This window comes from Eurosta solidaginis, chromosome 2 (genome assembly GCF_040869045.1).
Source record: "Eurosta solidaginis isolate ZX-2024a chromosome 2, ASM4086904v1, whole genome shotgun sequence".
NCBI lineage: Eukaryota > Metazoa > Arthropoda > Insecta > Diptera > Tephritidae > Eurosta > Eurosta solidaginis.
Window position 1 is genome coordinate 296,735,631 of NC_090320.1, and position 27,341 is coordinate 296,762,971.

The 27,341-nt window shown below is 36.7% G+C and overlaps 1 protein-coding gene across 3 annotated transcripts in view; it reads right to left on the reverse strand.

Annotated features, from left to right (window-relative positions):
* LOC137241257 (uncharacterized) overlaps nt 1–26,004 on the reverse strand; it is a 137,989-nt gene extending 111,985 nt beyond the window's left edge. The window contains exons 1-2 of one of the 3 annotated variants that reach the window (XM_067768649.1): nt 25,879–26,004; nt 24,648–24,841 (exon numbers count right to left, since the gene is read on the reverse strand). In XM_067768649.1, the coding sequence (XP_067624750.1) occupies nt 24,648–24,706 (59 nt within the window). In that variant the 5' untranslated portion in view covers nt 24,707–24,841; nt 25,879–26,004. Of the gene's footprint in view, nt 1–24,647; nt 24,842–25,031; nt 25,739–25,844 lie in introns of those variants that run through there. The other 2 variants (XM_067768650.1, XM_067768651.1) reach the window with 2 other exon arrangements.
* Between the last annotated feature and the right edge of the window lie 1,337 nt (nt 26,005–27,341).

Genomic DNA, 27,341 nt, shown 5'->3' on the forward strand with positions numbered 1-27,341 from the left:
GAGTCGTTACCAAGCTGTTAAAACTTTGATAACAAATTGTACTGCTAATATCTTTAACACCTTTTGTTCCAAAATATTTTGGAATTTATATTTTGCGTCATAAAACTAATCCACCTACCAAATTTCATTAGCTTAGCGGGATTACGATTTCGATAAATTTTTATAGTCCGATTTCGCTCATTTTCAATACCAATCTATTATGGGCCCATATAAGCTAGTATGTCGATTTTGGTGAAGATATCTCAATATTTACTCAAATTATTATGTTAGCGGGTGGGCAGACGAATGATACTGATGATTTCAATACAGCAGTTTCTTGATTTTACGAACACCATCGTTGCAGGGTTTGTTCGTAAAACCGATTTTTTTCGTAAAATCGAGTACCATAACCTTTTTCATATATTCTGGATTAAAATACCTAAAATAACCAGAGAAAGTACACGTGTTTTTTAAAACTTGTTTTTTAAAACTTGTTTTACTCAAATAACAAATGCAAAAAAAAAGAACAAAAAGAAAAAAATCATTTCAGAATGGTTATCACCGTATAACATACATACATACATATTGCATATTTTAGCTTAGGTGCATTCTCAGAAAAGTTGTTCGAACAATACCATGTGCTTACTTCAGTAAGACAGTATTTAATGTTTAAATTGTTTATGTAAAAAATTGATTAATCATTGTTTTTTTGACAGGAATATTGAGGTAACTGTTTATTGCAGCTTTTAAAGCTCCGTCAAAACAACCAAATTTTGCAGCCTCAACATTGTTTTGCTTGGCGCACCGAATGCACGGCCAAAACTATCAATAGCGTCTGTATGCTTAACTCTTGGCTCTTTAATTAAAATTTTGTATGTTAAAAAACACAAACTTTGTTAGTTGTTCGTACAACCAAGCACTGTCGATGCACGTTTTTTCGTAATATAAAGTGCTCAATGTAAAAATTTTGAATGTTCGTAAAATCGAAATTTCGTAGAATTGAATATTCTTAATATCAAGGAACTGCTGTATAAAGGACATATTTATCTCGATTCCTTTACACCTGTACAACCAACCTTCACCCAATCAAAGTTATAATACCTTGTGTACAACAAGTACAGCTGGGTATAATGAATGAAATGAAGAGAAAGAAGAATGGTAGTTGTGAGGGGGATATCGACTAAGAGAAGTATGGAAACTTTAAATAAGGAATTCCAATTAGATAACAGTAAAAACATTTGAGATTTGAAAATATATCAAACGAAGAATTGCCCCATTTTGCTGTTATGATAATTCGGTGACATAATTAATATTGCCTGAGGAATTACTGACTTGCACTGAATACAATAAAAGGAACCGGTATCATACATCGTAAATATAACAGAAGTAAAGATGTGTAAAATTATCATGTTACCACATTCAACATGCATACGCACTAAAGAGAAGATGGAAGAAGATAACAAATTTAAAACAACAAAAACGTTGTCCACATAAATTTCACATTTAAACGAAAGTGAAATCTTGTGCAAGCTCACGATCCACATACACACAGCACAGCATCAATAATCAGCACGTTGGTGTGCAAACTGAGGCGACACCACGAATACTGTCAACACCGCTCCTATAACTGCACAATCCAGTCACAGCACTTACAAAATTTTTAAACGAAAACGAAAGTGTTAAATGTTGTTGCAATCACCCAAGCTCCAACTGACAACGCATCACACCAACTTGCTTAACAGCTGACCAACTGGTTTTCGTTTGGGTTGTTGGTTTTGGCATCGGTTTCGGATTGGCTTCATAGTGAAAATGTATAAAGATGAAACTGATCAGAAAGTACCGTTTACATTTGCGCTACTGCCTTATGACAAATCTGTTTGCAATACCTGCGCTGGTAGCAGTGGTGATGGTCAATGGTGAAGAGCGATCAAATTGTTATTCAATAAAAATAAAGTAGGAACATCATTGCCAATAAAAATATATCTTTCTCAAGTGAAACATCATTATCGTATTTATAACGTAATCGACGATAATGCGTTAATAGAAAATGTTGAAGGTAAAACAGGCCATTACATTCAGGTGCAAGTATGCGTAAATGTCCATGTCAAAGATGCGTTTTTAGATGAAGTGGTCGTCATGATGTTGTTGTGTTATTTTCACATAACAATATAAAGATGATGGTTTTACTGCTTAGCTTACATATACTCTTACCATATGCTCGTACATACATATATATAGTTATGAATACTGACGCATTCCTTTGACTCACTTTCGAAGTTAAAACACGACAAAACTTGTTTATATGCCATTCCAAACCATACGCTTAGGAATATGTAGATCATACTGTAATATATCTTAAAAAAAAAATTATATGGTGCAGTTTCTTATCGGGTTATTTCATGGAAGCCTATGAGTGGTCGAGAACATATCGATAACATACCGATAATAAATTATTAGCAGTCCTACAAATCGATAACTTTTGGCGGAAAATCGATTATTATTCTATTTCGTCTCCTTTATATTTACTTTCTTTCCTCTGCCGTTCCTTTTTCTCCTTTACACATATTAGGTACATTATGCTACAGTGTACTGAATATACTTGCGCTTACATTCTGTATTCCAACATGCAGGCCGAGCCCCACTTCCAATTTGCGTTGCGCTCCTGTTAATTTTTTCTACGTATTGGCTGGTGCCGACGTGCATGTCTTATGCCGACTCTAAATGGCACCTGCAAGCCAGGTGAATTTTTACTGAAAATCTTTTAATGGTAGAAGTACACTGGATTGTTTTCAAAACCACTGCCGCTGAACGACCTCGCTTAAGAAAACTGTTTTCTAATGGAAGTAAAACGTTTTCCTAAATTTTTTCCCGGGACTTGAACCCAGGAAGTAGGCGGACCACCACACCATCGCGTCCGCCAAGTTGATAATAAACTGATAATACCACGACAGTTTTGCAATCGATAACAAGCCGATAACAAACCGAAAAATCAACCATAGTTTTATTATCGATAACAAACCGATGAAGCTTTCTTAAATAGCTCAGAACTTATACCGAAATGGCTCTAAAAAAATCTTGATAAGTTCGCTTGAAGATCCGAAAGTGGTTCTGAAAGCGACTCCCAGTTAACCCGAACTTGCCCAGCAGATAAGCGAACGGATATCGAAGTATGTCCAGAATTTGTTACGAAATGGTAAAAAACCATTCCAAGGAGATACCAAAGCAGTATGAATTTTTTCCGAAAAGCTCAAAAGCTCATCTGATAAGTATTCTAAAATAAACCTGTACGAATATCGAAGAAGACCGATAATAATACCGAAAACTTGTTTATATTGTTCAAATCTCTGAGAAATTCTTAGAAATCAAATTAGATTTGAATTCTAAGAACCCAGTACAACAGCTAGTTCACTTTTTATTTGCATGTAATAGTCAAACTGGTTACAATGCGGCCTTCGGCGATGGGTGCAGAATTCTGAAGAGCTTAAGCTTTGATTCTTAAGGAATTGTGATCCCTACAAAAAAGTTACGTATCATACTAAAAAGAAGTTTAAACCGCGCTTATCTTCCAATTTGCATCATACCCCTTCTAAATTTTTTCTTACAAATAAGCGGGACGGGACCTTTATCTTTAATCATAGAACTTTAATAATGGCTCCGTACGGCAGCTGCAAGACAGATGAATTTTCATTGAGAAGATTTTTATATCAAAAAAAACTCGAATTGTTTGCCAAACCACCGTCCAGGACACGACCCGGCTTAAAAAAAATGTGTGTTTAATTAAAAAAACGTTTGTTCTCAATTTTGATATTGCTTTGCCCAGGAATTGAGTCCAGGCCACCCGTTGTGGTATGCGTAGCACGCTGCAGCGCTGCGGCCTTAAAAATGTTGCCCACTTTTTACCCAAGGCATCATAAAATTGCTAGGTGTTGTTGCAATACGTTACCAAAGATTAACTGGGTATTTTCAAAAAAACTATGGATGTCAAAAACATTGTTTGATGTTGGACCAACATATAGAGGAACATTTCGCGTGTTGGCTATCTGCAAATCGTTCGTTGATAAATATCCTAATTACGCTTTTGCAGGAAAAAGTCTAGTTTCGTAAAACTGTTTTACCGCAACATAGGTGAAAATATGTGAACTTCACTTCAGCACCGCGAAGTGTTTCCCAGAATGGATCCAGCGAAATGTAAGACTTGTCTACGAATTTTTATAAGAACAGCTCATTTTCTATAGATGTCTCAACACTTACCACTGCTTTCTTTAATATTAAAACATAATCCTCATAATTAACTTGGTTATCTTCAAATGCAGCAATTTTACAAAATTTTGCATAAAACCAATTAGCTCACATTAATCATTACTTATAAGCGAAACAAAACTGTAGCAATATTTCAACACCATAAATCGTAATGAACATCAATCAAAAGCAAATTAGCGTTGAAGTATGATTGTTAATAATTTAACACTTGTTTTTTGATGCTTTGATTTAAATAACAAGCAAAATTCAAGTATATCACATGTCATAATTTTTTTTTGTTTTTTTTTTTTTACTTGTAAAAAATTTCAATAAATCAAATTACTTAGATATGTTTAAATAAAACACAAAGCAACGAACTTGAAAATATTTCTGAAAATACTTAAGCAAAATTTGATGAGTAAGACGAACGATAAGGAAAAAAGTTATAAAAATTTAATTGAATATGCAGAAGTGATTATTATTAAGTATTTCCTTGCTTTTGCGGTTATTGTCACTTATAAATATGTTTTTTCAAGAACGTCATAATGAAGTTACAGAAAAAACACCTGCTTGAATTTTGTACAGCCGCTTCGGTACCAAAACAACAACAAAACGAAAAAGTTAACATTTACAAATATTGAACAGTAAACATAGCACACTTGAATATATTTTTTGTTGTTGTTTTAGTTATGTGCAACGTTGTCAGTCAAAGTGGCACATGGCCTTCCAGTTCGCATCGTTGGACAACACCGATGGCCGCTTGTAATAAAATGACGCGCCGTGAAGCATTTTAAATTTCTATTTGATTGCAAAAAATCAATGAATAAATCACGTTATTAACATATGCATTATAAATTTACATGTATATATATATATATATATGCAATATGTGGAAATGTTTGTCTGTATATTAGAGTGATTCGATATTTAGCGATATCCTTATTATACCTTTCATGAACATGAAATGGTATATTAACTTTGGTCCGATGTTTGTAACGTTGAGAAATATCGAAGATAGGCTCACCATTAAGTATACGGAATTAATCAGGGCGACGAACTGAGTTGATATAGCCATATCCATCTGTCCGTCTGTCTGTTTGAGCGCAAACTAGTCCCTCACATTTTAAGATATCTCAATGAAATTTGACACAAGGATGTATTTTTGTATTATATTACAAATTTTTCGGATCCGGTAGGATCGGACCACTATAACATATATCTCCCATACAAACGATCGTTCAGATAAGACGATTTTGGGTATTCCTACCGCAATTTAGAAAGTATAAACGTGAAACTCGGTGATATATATTCTAATATATCATAGAAAATATCCTTAAAAAATCACTTTGATCGGAGCTATATAAAGTTATATCCCAAACAACCGATCGTTCAGATAGAAAGATTTTTGGCCATTTCTCCCTTAATTTAGAAAGTATTAACGTGAAACTCGGTGATATAAATTTTAATATATCGTAGAAAATTTCCTGGAAAAATTATTTCGATCGGAGCTATATATAATATATATCCCATACAACCGATCGTTCAGATAAGGGGTTTTTTTGCCATGTTTTTATATTTATCATAAAATCGTTTAGATATGTTCATCTGTTCACTATATATTTCTTATCTTATACAGCGCAATATTTGGAGATTACGAATGGGATACGATTCTTGTTCAGCCCCATTCATGAAAGGTATGAAGTCTTCGGCACAGCCAAAGACAGTCCCGTTCTTACTTGTTTTTGTCTAAGATAAAAACTGATTATTTATAAAAAATAAGAACTATGCGTCTTTGTGCTCTCTACTCTTAATTTTTTTGTAGCCGACCTTTTTATGGACCAGCAATAAAAGTACTGCCCAAAGGTTTTGGGGAGTATTATCGTTGTCGATGATTCTTTGCCGTATTTGGATGCAGGACGCTCCTGTAACAAGCACACGACCATCTTGGGAAAGATTTAATATGACGATATTGGTTCCTGAATTCAGTGGCTTTTTAAAAGTTTTTTCATATGCAGATGATGTAGTATTCGTAATGAAAAAACAATTTTGATATACCCTACACTATGTTTCGTAGCATTTAATGGACACGATGACTAGGAGGGCACTCAAATAAAAAATGCATTTCAGTTCACCAGGTTGAAGGCCTAATCTAAACTGTGACAAACTAAACTAGATGTTATTGATATTAGAGAAAAATTATAAAGTAACAAACGGCGATAATTACTAGGACATATTTGTGAATTTCACTTCTTAATCGTCTAGCTTCTCCGGAGCGGAGTATTGAACTCAATCTCCAACATTCATATTTAATACTAATGTCAAGTCAGATGTCTTTATCCACTCAGCCATTTTAATGCCACGCTGCGTGCTTTGCAATTGGTCTCTATATATTTCAGTTGATAAGAGAGTTCAATGAGAAGGATTGTACTAGATGAGACGTCTATCGACAAGAACAAGCAGGGGAAGAAGGCACTCGCCCTAGGGAAACGCGCGTCACCCTAGCCGAACTTCGATCTGGATACTGTAACAGGTTAAATATCTAGAACCAACCCCAACAAACAAAATGTATGTCCTGCTTGCAATGTGTCCCCACATGACACCTACGATCTCTTCAATTGTAATGTGTAACCAACGCCTCTAACACCCCTCTCATTATGGTCCACCTCTATTGAAACAGCAAGATAGACTCCCGTTAGAGAACATTGATTACAATTTGTAATTGGTCGCACCTATTGGATGGGGCGAAGCACTGCTACAACAACAACAACTATCGTACTGGCATCACTATCTGTATACAGTTTACCTTGAATATGCCCTGTATATCAAATTGAAACTCACTCCCTTGGGCTCACTAGGGCATAATATAAGTCGTAGGTGGGAATGTTGCAACGACTTTTACTCCACAGGTAATTTTGAACATGTTAGTGGAAATTCAATTTTTGAGTGAGTTTCACTCAGTTTTTTTTATTAGGTAAAAAAACCAGTTATCATTTTTTCACACAAAATAGTGTGCCGATTTTTAGAAACTCTCGTTTTCTACTTCCTGGTTTACCACTTCGTCTGACTTAACAGTTGAATAAATGGACTCTTATATGTTTCACAACAATATGTTTATTCGCATAATCAAATTTAGTTCAGAAAAGCCTATTCATGAACAAATTTTTAGTATTCTCTTTAATAAGTACTAAAAAGGTGGTAAAACTTGTATATTCCCCCAATCCGTTGGAAGGACCAGGTGGAAAACGATTTAAACTCCCTTAGTGTGACCAATTGGCGCCGGTTGGCGGAGCGAAGGAGCGACTGGCGTGCCTTGTTGGACGGCCATAACCGTTTAGACGGTTGAGCGCCAATTAAGTAAGTAAGTAAGTAAGTGTATGTGTAGTCATAGTATCTGCAAAATTTAACCACGGGGAAGATGGGTTGATGGTATTTTAGTATCGCGTGGAATTCACCTCACTTCAAACACGCTTAACATTACAAATATACGTTCATTGACCCAGATAACTACCATGAGTTCATTCGCATTTGCCAAATCGCCCAATATATTGATACGTCATACCAAACTGCTCAAGCGGGAATCATATTGAGAATATGTTGGTCAATATAATAATTTGCTGACAAACCATTCCTCACTATTGAGTCATGCACCTTTAGTATGTAAATATTAATGTAACGAACTTTTGTATAAATAATAATGAATTTCGTCAATAAAGAAGAATTAACAAATTGCTATCCAACGCTACTCATCAGCGTTCATCAGCTAAATCATTTTTGTTTAAACATTTCTTTGCAGTATATGAGAAGAAAACGAATTACCTGCTGTCATTTAGCAAAGAGTAGACGCACTTGCATTTTGGCCACCGCGCCACTGTTGGTAGCCATTTTTTTGATGTAGTAAAATACTTTGTTTATTTCGGAACCAGCATTAACACGAACAACAACGTCCGCCAAGAGTCACCCTTAGCAATATATGCTTCCATGGGCTAAGAACTAAAGTTCTTTCTTGTCGTTTCCGTTCTTATATATGGCGGAGAAGCATGGACACTGACAGAGGCAGCTCTGGAGGCGTTCGAGCGAAAAGTTCTTCGGAAGATTTACATATAGGTGATGGCTACGGTGAGTACCGAAAAATATTTAATGATGAGATATGGCTGCTTTACACAAGCATTAGTATAGTCCAGCAATTTACAACCCAATGATCACGCTAGCTAGGCATTGCAAATAGACGATGACGGTTCGGTATTCTTCTCAGAACCCGCCCACGGAAGCAATGGAAGAGGGCGACCCTCACTTCGACGAAAGTACCAGGTGGAAAATTATTTAAAGTCCTGACGTGACTTGTTAGCCGATCAAAATCGTTTTAGCAGTTAAGCGTTAATTAAGTAAGTAAATAAGTACACATACACATGTCTAGAAAAAAAAGTATCGGTAAAAAATTTAACACCCTAATATATATAAATAAGAATTGACAGTAGCACATCAGCTAAAAAGATAACCCACAATTAATAATAAAAGCCATAGATGTGTATTGTGTAGATACTTCGAAGCTACCAAGTTCGTCGCTTAAGTCTTTCGTATAAATAAGACACCGTCTTAAATGTCTGACAGCTATAATAGCAGCGAAGGCGGTAGCTTAAAGGCGCTTTAGCCAATGTCAACGTTATAGTTATATATAACAAATGAGAAATTAAAAATAGGTTGATAAATGTCATTTACCAAGAATGTATTTTACAACAAAATACAAAAATGTTAACACTAACGATGAACTTCCAAGTAGCAACCACGCGTTTTGTAAATTGTTCATTGATTGCTTTGATTCATGTGTTGTTTTTTTTTTACTATACGCCATATCGCACATAATTAATAAGTAAGTGATTTACTTATTGGTGATGACGTTTTGTCACTGATATTGAGTGTATTTGGCATCATGGCCTTGAAATTCGCACAAAGTCAGCGTGCATCGGTTGCGTTCAATGTCAATTGTTGTTATTATTTTGTTGTTGTTTTTATAAATATTGACATTTAAAAAATATGTTGTTTTTATTGCTTGAATACAAAATTGAATATTGGAATGCGGCAAAATATTTTGGTGATGACAGAAGCTCTAATGATGGCAATACATTTTTTTTATTTTTTTCGTTGACTAATGACGAAGAATTAATCACAATTATTATTTTTAAATGATTAAGATGGCAATATATCAAGATGAACCATCAAACATAAACGCCGCTTTTATTTCAAGCGAGCCAAAGGACAAGTCATGACTTAATTAGTTATTAAAAGTTGTAGCATTGTGTCACCCTTTACTTCCAATATCCAATATCCCACATGACCTGCTCTACTTTAAATCTTTTCACGATTCTGATTATTTTATTTATATTGTTCCTGGCAACCTGGATAAGTGTGTTCCCTCCTTAACAAAGTCGAGCATTGTTGGCTTTGGCATCAGTTGCATTACTATAAGTGAGGAATTACGCTCATAAAGCTCCTCTATAGCCACCGTAGCTTCAGTGTGCATATTACAATACATTCCAAGCTTAGAAGCTTGGTTTGTTACTACAGTCTTGCCAATAGACTTTTTCCAGATACCCAGATTACCTCGACATGCGAAACGATGACTACGACATATTTGTTTTTCCTCTCGACTGCAACGAAGTAAAAATTGCCACATAATCAGCCCGCTTAATATTTCTTATAAAGTTCTATATAGGGTTTAGTGTTATTAATATCCTAGCAACCAGACTTTCGCGATAGGCGAAATCGTGGAAAACTTGCAAGATAAAAGAAACTTCTAACAGCATCAAGACGGGTTACTTGTATATCACTTTTTATTAGTGACTGACTTAGATCAACACCATCGACACCATTAGGACGCATAAAAAACTCTTTGAGATATTTGAAACCAAGCGAAGCCAGCATGATGCCCGATCCCTTTGACCTGATGTTGCAGAAGATAATTCTAGCAGCAAATTTCAACGCGATGGTAATAATTATAATATTTTTGGCAGTATATCTCCGATGAGATTAGATCCCAGTTTTTCTTTCGACTTGTGGCGCAATTACATGTATTATGCCGACTTTGAACGACATTTGTTGTGCAGTTGAATTTTGCTGAGAAGGTCTTCAATGCAAAAATGACTTGCAAACCATTATTGAGCGAAAATCCCATTTTAGGAAAAGTTTCTTAAATGTTGATTGGCCTGTTACTTAAGTTGGGTAGCTTTGGTGAGGTTGACCAGCTAACAAAATGTCAACTTATAAATCAAACGGACAATCAATTATTCCACAAAGGGCTGCTTTTGAGGAACAAAAAGTCATACTTTATATATTTAACATAAGACATGGACTGATGCATGGCTCGGAATCATGGACAGTATCGAGAGAAGATCGAGTATTCCAGGGAAAAGTTTTTCGGAAGTTTTACGCACATGTTCGTTGGGACAATAGTATTTATGAACGCAGACATGAACATAGTGCAACGAATTAAATCCCTAAGGGTTCGCACATTAGACCATATTTTAAAAATCAAAGAAGTTACTACAGCTCGGTTTGTGCGATGTGTACTCCTATCAACACAAAATTCATCAGGAAAGGATAGAGCTCTATTAAGATAGAAGGAAGTGGTGGATGAAGACTTGAACTCTGTTGGTATTAGAACTCTAAAATTTTGCTATCAAATTTCATTTCAATAACAAAGTACAAAGTACATCCGTTTAGCAGTGAGCTAATGTGAGAAGGCTACAACCTGGCTAGGCCACTCTGACATAATCGGTTTAAGGTCTAGCCGGGGGAGATCTCATCGGCAGCGTCTATGCACCTCTAGGTGCGGCTGCAAGCGGGAGTCTGTCTTGGAGCAAGCGGCTCGCTATATAAACGTGCAAGTAATATTTTCACCCCCGCTGAGCGGGTTGTGCGCTGAGCTTAGGACCCGCCACGTAAAACCATACTCCAATGAAATATAACAACAAGCCTCGGATAAATATACTCTCTATTGATGACGACCATGGCAAACGTTTGAAGGACAATGAATTGAGGGCATGCACCTGGAACATCCGCTCCCTGAATGGGATTGGTGCAGATGCCCGGCTGGTTGATGTCCCCGTCAAAGCAAAATCTGACATCACCGCCATCCAAGAAATGCGTTGGACGAAGCAACGAAGAAAGAAGATCAAAAACTGTGGCCATACGATAAAACGCAGTTTCGGCGTCGGATTCGTGGTGAGAGAGAGACTTTGTCGCCAAGTGCTGGCGTTCACGCCTGTGGACGAGCGTCTCGCCGCTATCCGAATAAAAGCAAAATTTTTTAATATATCATTCATCTGCTCCGAGAGAGGAGAAATACGATGAGGTGAAAGACACTTTTTATGAACAATTAGAACGCACATACGAGCGTTGCACCCGTTATGATATAAAAGTCGTGCTTTGCGACTTTAACGCCAGGGTGGGCAAAGAAGGTGTTTTTGGCCCTACAGTCGGAAAGTTCAGCCTACACAATGAAACTTCTCCTAAAGGACTGACGCTGATTGACTTTGCCGGTGCTCGAAACATGGTCATATTCAGCACGAGATTCATGCATAAAAAGATACTTCAAGCTACATGGCTGTCTCCTGATCGAAATACTCGCAATCAGATCGATCACGTTGTGATAGACGGACGGCATGCCTCCAGTGTTTTAGATGTGCGCACGATCCGAGGACCTTACATCGACTCGGACCATTATCTCGTTGCAGCAAAAATACGCACCCGCACCAACGCAGCTAAAACCAAGGAACAAAAAACACAAGGAGAGCTAGCTTCAATCACAACAGTCTGCCAATAATTTCGCAACTCGGCTCTCACACCTGCTCTCTGAGAGCACAACTCATCCTGAAGGAATACAGGAGCAGTGGGAGCATATCTCCAAAGCACTTCGTACTGCCGCCGAGGAAAAAATTGATTACCGGCGGCCACGAAAAAACAACTGGTATGATGAAGAATGCCGCGTTGCAACCGAAAGAAAAGACGCTGCCTACAGGGCTACGTTAAAAGCGGGCGCGACAAGAGGAGTGTGTGAACGCTATCGTGAGTTGAAAAGGGAAGCGAGATGCCTTTTCAGGAAGAAAAAAGCAGAAGCAGAAAGGCGTGAGTGCGAGGAGCATGAGCTGCTAGCCACCAGGAATAACGCCCGAAAATTCTACCAAAAAATACGGCGACAGACGGAAGGTTTTAAGACCGGGGCAAACTCCTATAGGAATGAAAACGGCGACCTTGTAACTGATGTCCAGAGAGTGCTTAGATTATGGAGGGAATACTTATCTGCTCTCCTAAATGGAGGCAGCAATTCACCGCGCAGAGATGAAGAACCCGATCCCGCAATCGAATATGATAGAATATATGTCCCCCGCACGATTATGACGAAGTTAGAATAGCAATAACCAGATTGAAAAATAACAAGGACGTGGGCGCTGATGGATTGCCTGCGGAGCTATTCAAGTACGGCGGCGAGGAGTTGGTAAGGCGCATGCACAGCAGCTTGTTAGCAAAATATGGGCGGACGAGTGCATGGCCGACGGTTGGAATCTAAGTGTTCTTTGTCCAGTCCGCAAGAAGGGGGATACTGCAAATTGCACCAACTATCGTCGAATCAGCCCTCATAATATCGCATATAAGGTCCTTTCAAGTGTATTGTGCGAAAGATTGAAGCCTACCGTGAACCGGCTGATTGGACCTTATCAGTGGGCCTTCAGACCTGGTAAATCTAGCATCGACCAGATCTTCACAATGCGCCAAATCTTGGAAAACACCCGTGAAAAGAGAATCAACATACATCACCTCTTCGTCGACTTTAAAGCCGCCTTCCACAGCACGAAAAGGAGCTGCCTATAGGCCGCTATGTCTGAATTTAGTTTCCCCGCAAAACTTATACGGCTGTGCAAAATGGCGTTGAGCAACACCATCAGCTCAGTCAGAATTGGGAAGGACCTCTCCGAGCCGATCGAAACTAAACGAGGTTTCAGACAGGGTGACTTCCTATCGTGCGATTTCTTTAATTTGATGCTGGAGAAAATTATACTAGCTGCAGAACTTAACCGCACTGGAACAATATACTATAAAAGCGTGCAATTACTGGCATATGCTGATGACATTGATATCATCGGCCTAAACACCCGCGCTGTTAGTTCTGCTTACTCCAAACTGGAAAAAGAAGCGGTAAAAATGGGTTTGATGGTGAATGAGGACAAAACGAAGTACCTGCTGTCATCGAGCAAAGAGTCAGCGCATACGCGCTTTGGCAACCACGCTACTGTTGGCAGCCATAATTTCGAAATAGTAAAAGACTTCGTTTATTCGGGAACCAGCATCAACACTAGCAAAAATATCAGCACTGAAATGCAGCGAAGAATCAATCTTGCCAATAAATGCTACTTTGGACTAGGTAGGCAATTGAAAAGTAAAGTCCTCTCTCGGCGAACGAAAATCATACTCTACAAGTCACTTATCGTACCCGTCCTGCTATATGGGGCAGAAGCATGGATCATGACAACAACAGATGAAGCTGCTTTGGGAGTGTTCGACAGAAAAGTTCTTCGAAAGATTTATGGACCTCTACGCGTTGACGATGGCGAGTACCGAAGAAGATTTAATGATGAGCTGTACGAGCTGTACGTAGACATCAACATAGTCCAGCGAATTAAAACGCACCGGCTGCGCTGGCTAGGCCATGTTATGCGAATGAATGATGATGCTCCGGCCAAGAAAGTGTTTCTATCGGAACCCGCCTATGGAAGCAGAGGTAGAGGGCGATCCCCACTCCGTTGGAAGGACCAGGTTGAAAACGATTTAAACTCCCTTGGTGTGACCAATTGGCGCCGGTTGGCGGAGCGAAGGAGCGACTGGCGCGCCTTGTTGGACGGCCATAACCGTTTAGACGGTTAAGCGCCAATTAAGTAAGTAAGTAAGTGTAACTCGACTCATACCATTATTCCACACATCCCCTCAATTATTGGAAATTTTTGTTAAAATAAGATAAACTGTCATGCTTTATTGCGGGACGCCAAAAATAGCCTCAGCGGTTAAGCGGAAAATAATGTTGTATGATAATAATTGTTTGCATTTTTTGTTGAATTAACAGCTACCGTAATAATTAGTTTCAATTTATTGGTTAGGAAATAAAATGAGGCAAACTTGATTGGGTCAAAAATCCTCCATGACTACTGTACATTTGCCCTAAATAAATTTTATTTCGTTATATATTTGTGTATTCTTTTTAGAGACCATTAATCGCTTTAACATAGAAGTTAAGGCTAAATTATTTACCAACTTTTTTAAATTGAGCAAATTAATCATTTTATCCTACAATTTATACGCTTATATGTTTTAATTAAAAATACAAGTTAAACAAGTTTAAATGCATATAAACCAATACTCACTTTTTTTTTCATTTTTGTTTTATATTATTAAATAATCAGACTCTTTAAAATTATATCATCATTTGTTTTTGGTTTTAGATTTTCGAAAAAATTTAAATCTCAATTCCAGTTCAATAATTTTCTTCGTATTGTTCGATGATGCTCCCTCTTATATAAGCCATATATTTTGAATTTTATTAGTAAAAAAACTTGATTTAAGTTGCATTAAGCTCGCTTCAATTGGAAATCATAAACAAAATAGTAATCTGATATATCGAAGTTATAAAAGTTTAGTGCTAAAATAAATTTAAATCTCATCCGCATTTGAAACTTTTTTTTTTTTATTATTATTTATTTCACGTTTGAATTCATAAAATTTTTTTCTTGTGTTTTTTGTTTTTTTGTTTATAGAAATTATAAGCAGTCGGCATTCGATGCGTTTAAAATGTTAATTAGTATTATAAACTATTTAAATTGATTTATTTTTTATGTTTCTTTGTTTTTGTTTTTTATGTTTTTGTTAATTTGATATTCGAAATTTGTATACATTTCTTGTATTACATACTCGTAGTCGCATAAAATTCGTCGGTGCAATCATCGTCTATTCACTTGTTATGCAATGTTCACTGTTATGTGTGTTATTTAATTAATTAATGTATTATGGTTGGTATTTAAAATATGAAGGTGCATCTAATGTTAAAATAATCAAAACTTTGCTATCATAATAAGTTGGTTATAATGGAAAATTAAATCCAAACTCAATTCATATTTGTAACTATGACCAGATTACTACTAATATAATCACAAGCGATAAGCCAAATTATGATAAAGTTACAAACAAGTAACAGTTAGCTTGTGTAAACAAAATAAAAAAGATATATCAGACATAAAAAAAAATTTTAATTTGCCTGTTACAGAAATCATCAAACCATTGACCAACTTTTTTTTAGAATTAATGCTATAGCAGTACACCCATAATTACTGAATTTCAATTCCTTGCTTATTAAATAAAAGTTTAGACAAAGAGTTGAAGGTAACCAAGAGGGTTCTTTACTGTTAAGTGCGGCATTCGATGCAAATGAGATAAGGGCTACACTGAAAACTGAGTTTCTCAATCCCACGATGAACCATTCATAGCAGTCCTATTTGCGGATTTTCCATTTAACGCTTTCGGATAGACAAACCGATATTGCACGCCACCCAGTTTTTCCTTCACTGCGCGTTTGGTAGTATTAATATAATATATGTAATTGTAATCAATTTCATTATTTTGTGTATCCCCTGCCGTGCTCTCTTCATGTTCCCCTTCATTTTTAAGCTTCCTTACTACTACTAATTCTCTTCTCCTCTACTTTCCTCCTAACTTCCCCTAACCCTTTCCCTACCATGCCCTTTTTACTTTTTTTTTTCTATCGCTACGTCTTAATTTTTCCCATCCTCACTCCTCGTCCATTTATTCTTCACTTTTCTTTACCTTTTCCGTGTTCTTTTTCTTCCCACCTTCTTCTTTCCCTTAGTCTTAATTTTCGGCAACCTGTGTCCCTCCCTGCTTTTCCTTTCGTATTCCCATTCAATTTTTTTTACATCTCCCCCACCCTTTAAACTCCCCTTTTTTATCTTCTTGCTCTCAGATTTTCCCCCGCTCGATATTTTTGCCTTTTCCCTTCATCACCTTATGCCCTTCTACTCTCTTCCGTTTCCCTTCTGCTGCTTTCTTTATTGTATACTTCTAACTGTTTTTTGATTTTCGCCTTCTATTTATCTTTATCACCTCCCACTGTATATATGCGCAAGTCTCTACTTCCTGTACTTACTCCATTTCTCTCCCTTTTTGATAAAACCTACGGCTTATTATATATTTCTTTTCCAACCTTTTTTCGCCTGCCTTCATTACAACCTCTTCACTCATAGCCCATCTCTATTTTCCTCTTTCTCTTTACCTCCCACTACAGATCTGCCTGTGTTTTGTTTTTTTCCTTTTCAACTCCTTATCCGGTCCCTGCCCTCCAACCCTTTACCACAATTACATATAAAATTTGAAAATAATACTTAAGAAGGTTCTCGTCGCAGAAATACACTAGGAGTATTTGCGAAACCACTACATTCGTGAAATTCGATGTGTAAACATATATTCACATGTTTTTAAGTCAACTAGAACTCAGCCAAGCTTTAAGCCCTGAAACCACAACATAGGTAATTTTACCATTATTCAATAATTTCGGGCATCGGAAAAGCTTCGTCGTCTTTTACCGGTAACAACCGGCTTCTAATTTGTTTCTTATCAGTTTGTTAACGACAGTTTTATCGGTACCTATTTCACAGGGTCTCATTCTCTATTACGGTACAAACGTTCGTTTCTCCTCAGAGACGAATCGCTAGTGTATTTGCACTTTGTTAAACAATGGCAGCATATCATTTGGCACTTGATTTCACCTTCCTGTTTGACATAAAATAACAAACGTTAAGGCCGAACGAACTTGATAGCGAATACCATTGCTAGACGAAATCGGTTGGAGGCGAACGTTCGTCTGATCTATCGTTCGCAATACAAAATTAAGCCCATGATCTATCTGTTTCATAAGATACCGATGAGTCGTCGATGGCTAATCGGCAACACTTCGATAACGGATCGGTGACACTCCGGTAAAAAATGGATAACATTTCCGTCGATAACTTATCTATATAAAATCAGCTGTGTTTTGATGAGAAGTCGGTCCCTTTACAACAACATCCCGATAACACGCCATTGATTAACACTCCAACACAACTTTTCGATTAATAATCGAGCCTTTGTCATAACAAATGGATAAAATATCGATAAAATGTAATAATTATTCTATAACAAATCGATAATTTTTCGATAAAATATCAATAACTTTTCGAACAACAATCGATAACATTGGGATAATAAATCGATTGATATTCGATAACAAACCGATATAAAATCAGTAACACAGCTATCACCTGTGTTAGAGATATCAAAACTATCTACTGACAAAAATTACTAAATTTACTATACAATAAAACATGGCCTTATCGTTTTTTTGCATAAGAAGTAGACATAGCAGATCATTCAATTTGCAACTATTTCAGGATGGCTTCCGGATTATTTTAGCTGTCATTTCGGGACAACTTCCGGATCATTTCAAGACTGTTTCGAGATAGTTACAGGATCATTTTAGAATCACTTCGAGACTATTTCAGGACCAATTCGGGAAAATTTTAGATCACTACGGGGTTGTATAAGGTATCATTTCGGTAAAACTTCATAACAATTTCGAGACTGTGGGACAATTTTAAGGCAGTTCAAGGATCCTTCCGGGTACCCTTATGGAATATTTTTGGAATCATTTCGAAACTATTTCGGGTCTAATTCGGAACAATTTCAAGATCGTTACAAGATCATAAAATAAGCAAAAAATTATCACAAAAATGGTCCCATTTGTTTACAAAATAGTCTCGAAATGATTCTGACGTGATACTGCAATTGAAATAGTTTCGAACTAGTTTTAAAATTATCAAGTTTTCCTGAAATCTTATGCAGAAAACGATGAGTCCATATTTTATTGTATAAATCGATGTGTCCTTGTTTTAAATGAAAAAATGATAAGTCCAGCTTATACTGCCCTTATATTTTTTCCGGCACTTTTGTGCATATGGTTATAAGTTTCGCTTCCATTCACTCTTAAAATAAATTCACTTTTTAACGCCAGTGTTTTATATGTCTCTATTGTTTTAGCAGTGGCAATGCGGCGAGCATTTTCTCATGGTCAAACTACCATGCCCATTAAGGCATTGAGGAGTAGTTCACAATGTTGGGTATGTTGAGAAAAAGTATAACTCAAAGTCTGCAGTGTGTGGCACGACGCCCTTCATGCAAAGGCAAGGGTGTAATATTTCCCAAGGTCTTCAGTTTACTAAGTCTGGCAGGAAAGGGCAAAGAACGTGTTTATGCGGGGGTAGCCCCTACTACAACAGATATAATATTCTCATGCCTGGTGGCAAACCTGCAGAACGTAATCAGACCAATTCTAAATATTCTCGCGGAATTTTGTTCTCGTGGATTTTTTTATTCCCGCGGAAGAATCCCTCCAATTCTTTTCTCCTAGGGAGAAGAAAAATTGGGGAATAGGAATTTCGAATTTTCGAAGTCAGCTGTTTTGTAAATTGAAATTTCGTTGAGCATTTCTTATTGTGTTTAAAAAATTGAAAAGTTGAATTATTGTTGCGAATTTGTTTGAAATTAAGAAATAAGGTATAAACAATGCACATTATTGCATTTCATGTGGTATTCACTGAAATGAGTAATGAATTGGTGCCACAGCAACATCAACAGAGGAGCATAAGAAGAAGACGGCGGGATAACACAAATCCGCCGGAGTTGCCTGCTTTCATTCTGCAAAGCCATTTTCTGGCGGCCACATCGAGTTGAGTTTGCCTTTCGCCATATGCCAAAATCTACTTAAGCCTTCTTAAAAAATCCTTGCGCAATTTCTGTATGGCTGCATCAAATATACAAAGAGCTATTCCGTTGCTTATGATATACTTTTCGACTTAAAATAAAGAATAGTGTGGTTGCTGTTGTTGTTGTATTAACAGTGAGAATATTGTGGTAGAATGTAAATACATATTTTAGCACAAATTTGTACAAATAAGTGTTCTTTCTTAAAAGAACGAATTTCCTTTAACTATTTTGATGCATTCCCTTTAATTTAACTAGTGAAAAAACTCCTATGAAATGGGAAAGAAATCTCCCTCTCCCTCACATTCATAATCAGCCCAATTCTAAACGAAAATTCCGTGCGAGTTTTTTCCCTTCTCCCATTCCTCGTATTCTAAATAAAAATTCCTTGTGAGTTTTTTCACTTCTCCCTTTCCTCCTATTCTGAACAATGTTCGAAAAAGCGGAAACCGGTTATGGGAGAAAAGTAGGTATTATGAATGTGAGGGAGAGGGAGATTTCTCTGCCATTTCATAGGAGTTTTGTCACTAGTTAAATTAAAGGGAATGCATCAAAATAGTTAAAGGAAATTTGTTATTTTAAGAAAGAACACTTATTTGTACAAATCTGTGCTAAAATATGTATTTACATCCTACCACATTATTCTCACTGTTAATACAACAACAACCACAATATTCTTTACTTTAAGTCGGAAAAATATATCATAAGCAACGGAAGAGCTCCTCGCATATTTGATGCAGCCATCCAGAAATTGCGCAGGGATTTTTTAGGAAGGCTTAAATAGATTTTGGCATATGGCGAAAGGCGAACTCGACTCGACTTGGCCGCCAGAAAATTGCTTTGCAGAATGAATGCAGGCAACTCCGGCGGATTTGTGTTATCCCGCCGGTCTTCTTCTTATGCTCCTCTGTTGATGTTGCTGTAGCACCAATTCATTACTCATTTCAGTGAATACCACATGAAATGCAATAATGTGCATTGTTTATACCTTATTTCTTAATTTCAAACAAATTGGCAACAATAATTAACTTTACAATTTAAAAAAAAAAAAATAAGAAATGCGCAACGAAATTTCAATTGACAAAACAGCTGACTTCGAAATTTCGAAATTCCTATTCCCCAATTATTCTTCTCCCCAGGAGAAAAGTATTGGAGGAATTTTTCCGCGGGAATAAAAAAATCCGCGAGAATATTTAGAATTGGTCTGAATACCTACTTTTCTCCCGTAACCGGTTTCCGCTTTTTCGAACATTGTTCAGAATAGGAGGAAAGGGAGAAGTGAAAAAACTCACAAGGAATTTTTATTTAGAATACGAGGAATGGGAGAAGGGAAAAAACTCGCACGGAATTTTCGTTTAGAATTGGGCTGAATATAACACTTTTACATCGTTTCGCATTTATCTTATCTAATTATGTATTACGATGTAATTCCGTGCTAGCTTAACAGTTCATTTAGGGTCTCTTCATTCATTGTTCATTTTTGTTTTTAAGCATAGCTTCTTAAAGTCGGCTTATATTTTTCCTTCTTTCCTTTTTGCTTTTCTTCGGTTATATGTAATTAACGACTTCGCTCATATATGGCCGTTTTAACAGAATGCCTGATATAAGTCCTTCTTAAGCTATGATCTTTCTATTAGGATAGGTCGATATGAGAAGAGTCATATATGAAAGCAATTCCCTTCTTGCGATGTTCGTTCCATATTATATTGGCTGGCACATTATTAATATGCATGTCACATATATTGGTATCATAAGCAACTCATTTTCGGCACACCTTGGACTTCGTAAATACCCCTATTGAAGCATTTCTGAGCCATTTATAAATCTTACAAGTCTTGCACCTATATTGAAATTTTTTCTGCAAATCATTGAAATTAGGTAAGAATATACGAAGCGTTGTATGGAGAAATGGTGTTTTGGAAAAGGTGTTTCTGAGAAGCAATGCTTTGGCTTGGCCAGCAACAGTAAAATAGTCAAGTAATATGTCCTTTTGTACAGGGCGGCGGGAAACGCTCTAGCCAATGATGTACCTACAAATCAAATTTTTATTCAAGTCAAACATTTTCCATAATAATATATGAATTTTTGTTCCAACCTTGCTTTGTGGTATCCCCTCAAAACCTTCTCTACGGGAAAAATGTGATCTCATAGAAGTCTTTTATGATAAAATTACGAACAAACATAACGGAAGGAAAATTCAAAAATTTTCATTTCAAAAAGCGATGGAAAAGCTGGTTGCTTTTATTATGACCTGGTTCCTTGTATTGGACGGTCTGTCTCTTTTCGCGGTCTTAATTCTATCGATGTATGTATTTTGGCATTTTGTGATTGTGTATGTATGCATTTAGTGTTGGATGCCCTGGCATCTATGCTGCTTTCTTAATATGACTATTCTAAGGGCTTCCTCCTAAGTTTTCGGTTTTCAAACAGGTTCAGAAATGATTCACAATTTCACTGCCAAATAAATTTCATTTACCTACGATGTATAAAGCTTGGGAGATTCATATGTGGCTCCTAAAACCGTCTTAAAAGAGTATTTTCAGAGTCCGGTAAGTGAAAATTATTTGTTTTCTGAGTTTTTGAAAAAAAAAATTCAATAGAAAATTAATTGAAAAAACAAAAGAAATATCAAAAATGTATTCAGATATAATTTATTAAGTTATTACACAGCGTTTTAGCTACAAATTTCGTTAATTTATACAACATTAAAGCTTTTCTAGTATACTTTTGTAGCAGCAGGTGGGCTCATAGGATAGTGATAATGTTTTAATTTTTTAATTATACCTTTCATGAACATGAAATGGTATATTAACTTTGGTCCGACGTTTGTAGCGTTGAGAAATATAGAAGATAGACTCACCATTAAATATACCGAATTGATCAGGGCGACGAACTGAGTTGATATAGCCATGTCCGTCTGTCCGTCCGTCTACCCCTGTGGGCTAGGGGAAAGAATATACCCACGGTAGGTATACCGGTCGTAAAAGGCGACCATAATACCATGGGTACCCAATCCATGAGTAAGGTGTTTTACTCGAAAGGTAGCAGGGTGGACGCGGGTATCACCCTGTGGGACCCTACGCATGGTCCTTATAAAAACTGCTACCGCGGGAGCAGGAGAAGCCAGTGTGATCTGGTGCACGGCATCGAACGATGCTTTGTACTTAGGCCTCACCTCCTGTCCTGGGATGGCCCCCTTGTGGGAGCATCGCGGGTGTTGTGGTTTCAAATAGAGTTCACTTATGACACACGCTCTGAGTAGACTTGTTTTCCCTTGGGCCTTGGGGACAGAAGCCCAAGGGAATTCGGTCTCATGCTTGCCACAGCAATCCCAATTTCATTGAGAAACTGACCCTGAGGCGCAGATGAAAGAGTTGGTCACATCCCATAATTGTGGCAACCGCAGAAAAATGGTGAAGAAACGCATGTCTATCGTCAGCCGAAAAACAATCGATAATTATACGAGTGGACCGGTGCTCATCTCATCTTTTGAGATGTTTGAGGCTGCTTTAGACTGCGTAAGCGAATAGGAGGCGTTCGCGGAATGGATGACCACATCCAAAAATGTGGCAGATTTAATGATGTCAGATCACTGCAGTGTGGCAAGCTGCTGTTGCAAAGATATTGCTGGGGCGGGAAAGCCCCCCAACACAGGTCTATGGTTGAGAAGGTTGTCCACAGCCCTAAATTGTGGAATAAAATGGAAGCGTAATTGAAGATAATGAGGAAGATTATACAACGAAGCGAGTTATTAGAAGTTGTATACCACAGTAGCAAATAACGATGAATATGTGGGCATATATAAAGTAGCAAATAATGCAGAACAAAGTTGCATAAAACTGAATAGTACGTTTAGCAGAGTTCAGTTGCAACATGATCTTAAATGCACAAGTACCTGTGACTAGCGAGATATGTCTTGTTGCGCAAGTGGTTTAGTAACATGATTAGTGAAGATGTATCTTGCGAGTGTTTGTGTCGTAAGTACTTGTGAGCATCACTGTCTGATATTCCAATATTCAGATAGTTTTATTCACAAGGAATTATATGACCCTCTCAGTCTATGGAACATTTAAGTAGCTATTCATGAGGAAAGACACTTGCGCTGATAGATTACATCGGTAGTTGGTTCACGGCGAACGGGCGTTTTTGATCATAACATGTGGTGCATAGCGTTGGAGGGAGGTGCCGCCCTCAAGCAATGTCTGGGCAAAATCAACTCTGTCGTTAACAATGTATTATACATTGTTGTAACACTGCAGGACAGAAAAGGTTGGTCACATTCCTAAATTGCGACAAAACACAATATCTCAATCTGATTAACTTGTTAATCAGATATCGAGATATCAAAATCAATGAAAGAGGGAACTGAGGCAAGCACGGAACTCGCGGTGGAGTTGCCGTGCAACCGGGTGCCATTACCCGAAAATGGAAGGGGAGGATGGATAGTCCTCCTCGGCCAAACCAAGGCTGGTTGACTTGAACACCTCAGCTCACCGATTGGTACCAACTTGTTGGGCCGAAGATCAACGGACATTGATCTGTGTTTTACACCGGAGGTAGGTCTTCTAAGACAGGGACTCCTGTAAGCACTCATCGACTGTCCGTCCGTCTGTCTGTTTGAACGCAAACTAGTCCCTCAAATTTTGAGATATCTCAATGAAGTTTGGCACAAGGATGTATTTTTGTATTATATTAGACATTTGTCGGATCCAGTAGGATCGGCCACTATAACATATATCTCCCATACAACCGATCGTTCAGATAAGACGATTTTGGTCATTCATGCCGCAATTTAGAATGTATAAACGTGAAATTCGGTGATTTATATTCTAATATATCATATGATATATCCTGAAGAACTCACTTTGATCGAAGCTATATATAGTTATATCCCATACAACCGATGGATCAAATAGAAAGATTTTTGGCCATTTCTCCTTTAATTTAGAAAGTATAAACGTGAAACTCGGTGTTTTATATTTTAATATATCGTAGAAGATTACCTGAAAAAATCACTTTGATCGGAGCTATATGTATATAGTATATACCTATCCCATACAACCGATCGTTCAGATAGAAAGATTTTTGGCCATTTATTCCTTAGTTTCCAAAATTAAAACGTGAAACTTGGTGATATATATTCTAATATATCATAGAAGATTTCCTGTAAAAATCATTTCGATAGGAGCTATATATATTATATACCCCATATAACCGATCGTTCAGATAAAGGCGTTTTTTGGAATTTTTTATTTTATATTTATCTTAAAAATCGTTTAGGTATGTACTTCTGTTCACTATATATTTCTTATCTTACCGATTATTTGGAGACTACGAACGGGATAAGATTATTGTTCAGCCCCATTCATGAAAGGTATGAGGTCTTCGGCACAACTGAAGACAGTCCCGTCCTTACTTGTTTTTTTTTTTTCTCTTTAGCATTTCACAGAACAAGACTTCTTCCAGATTTCGCAACTTATTTCTACTAATAGCAATAACTTAGTAAACTATTGCATACCTTCAAAATGAAGCCCACATTTTTTTCGATTAGACAACAAATAAGTATTAATTTCACTCACCATAGAAAAAATCCAATACGTAAGCGTTGATGTCCCATTTTAAATTTTTCTATCTGCATATGTTTCCTTATTTTTGTTGCTCTTGCTTGCCTCTGATATCCTCGTTCAAAAGAAAAATACGCCGCAGGCCGGTTAATTATTTACAGATTTTTTTAAAAAAGGTGCGAATAATTCACTTATGTTTATTAATTAAACTGTTGAATAAATTTGATAATATTTGGTTTAAAATATTATTATTTTAAATTTTATATATAAAATTCTTAAATATTTGGCACTTTCAGAACTTTTTTCTTATTTAAATTTATAAACTAAACGAAGAATTGAGTGTTATTAGCGCACCAATGACACAATGAAAGCGAGCGCAATATAAATTTGTTTGCTTACTTTTGCAAAAACTTGTTTTTTTGGCTTAAAATTTGAAAGAATTCCAAAAAAAATCACGCTAAGCGGTTGTGAGCGTGTTTAACGTCTTGCCGAAAAGATTATAACCGATAATAAAAAATTTGTACGTATTTCGTTCGCCAATCAGCATTACGCAGGCAGTGACATAATGGAGCAGTAAAAAACTGTAAATTTAATTGCATGAAAGTAAACGCGCACAGCAGATGAGAGCACACACACACACACGCGCGAAATGCTCAACGGTTAGACGAATTGCATAAAAAATGGTCAGAAAAGGACGAGTACCACTACAGGATAATCGTAAGCGAACACTTCCGAAAGTAAAACTTAACGACAAACGACAATTAACTTGCAAAAGCGAAACCCGAAAATGTTGCGCATGCGTGCGTACGCGAGCAAATGCTAACTATTTCTGAGCCATCGAAGTGAACACAACACGCTTGAGACTGAAAGTTTGCACTTCTGTGACTATAAATTTGTGCATGCAAACCAGCTGTGAATGATCAGACTATTCACGTTTTTGTATAAATCTATTTGTATGCGTTGGTGTGCATGTGTGCGTGTAAGTTGTATATTCCAAAAGCTTTTCAGTGTTGCTTCTTTTTACCGAAATTTTATTTTTCCTTTTTTTGATTATATAAACAAATATTCCGTCGTAAAGCAACAACCCGACCGCATAGCACAACGTTCGACTTCCAACTGAATGAAATATGGCATGGTGAGTACCTCCAATTCAATGTAACTCCACAACAAAATCGCATAAGCTCACCAAATATGCCACAATGTAAGTCATACCTAATGGAAGTACAAGTTTTTAAATTACGGTTACTTGTTATTGTAATTATTGATGTATGAGTAGCATAAGCCCAACGCTCAGCTTCGTCTGCAATGTATGTACGGTAAATAATGTGTGGATATCCAACAAAGTTTTCACAATGCTTACGCTTGAAACACAGAAACATTTCTGAAAGCTAGCGTTGAGCGTGTGATGGCTTAAAAAGTCAAGCGGTAAAGTTCAAATGTTGTTGGGGGAGAAGAGCATATAATGAAAAATCGTTAGTGCTATCGTGAATACTTTGCGTTCTGGCAAAGAGCATTGATAAAAATGCATATTAGTTGTACAAGTCCGGGAGCCAGCTACCTACTATTTAGTATTATAGCCGATTTGCTCAAACGTTTAACTAATCGGCCGTTAGGTGACTGTGTAGCTTTGGTTCTTCTTGGTATTTATTTAGTTATGCACCTTCTGCCGAAAAAATCTTCTGATTAAATATTTATCTCATTTAGTAGATGCTGATCAGAGCGACATAAAAACAGTAGATCCAACCAAATCTGTTGGAAAAATATATAAAGTAGCATCCAGAAAATTTATAGAGAAGCTCGGCCTATCCTCGAAGGTATATCGCGACAAATTATTTTTGTCATTATTGAAAAACAAAAACATATACATATATGTATAATTAGTATATTCGCAGCGGAAAATTTTCTTTATCAGTGAATTTAAAAAACTTCCCCCATGTGTCACTTAGTCAATGATCTATTTCAAATGAACTTCATATGTTAATAAGTGTTGTCGGTGATACTTGAAAACAAATGAAACTAAAAAAATTACAGATCACGTGTATATTTGTATTCCGTTACTTCTTACTATTTTCTCATTTCCGACCGCAGAACGTTCGCCATTAGACAATCAAATTCTGCTTGGGTAATTCAATGGTAATTCCAACGTAAAAGTCATCAATGGAACTATAAATATGGATAAAAGTTGTTTTTATTTTAATACGTGAAAAAAATTAAAGCAAGTACACCAATCCTCTAGGAATCAGCCCTCATTAAGTTTAAGTTTTAAGTCAAAATAAAATAAACAATTCAAACTTACTTACGCATCACAAGCCAAAATGTGCCAATAACGTACCTAGGTAAAGATATATTTTCTCGCAAAATATACTGGTTTTGGCTCAGATGACTTTGGAACTATATTATTTGATTAACTGAAACTGGGAAATGAAGTCAATCACCAACAAATTTAGTCATTTTCATGCCCCATTCTTCAGAGTTGGACAATTTTAGGTTTTGGTGTAGTCTGTCAACAAAGTGTTATCAAAGAGATCCGTCTGCACCTCACTGACGATATTTCAAAATTCTTTAAATTTGAGCAAATACTGGTCAAAATGTCCCTCCCGTCACTTTGGAACACTACCAGAAATTTTGAATTGCTTAATCATTTATTCGCATTATTCCACTCAGCACCTCTTCATGTTGTTCCTCTCTCGCTCTATATCCTTATTCTTC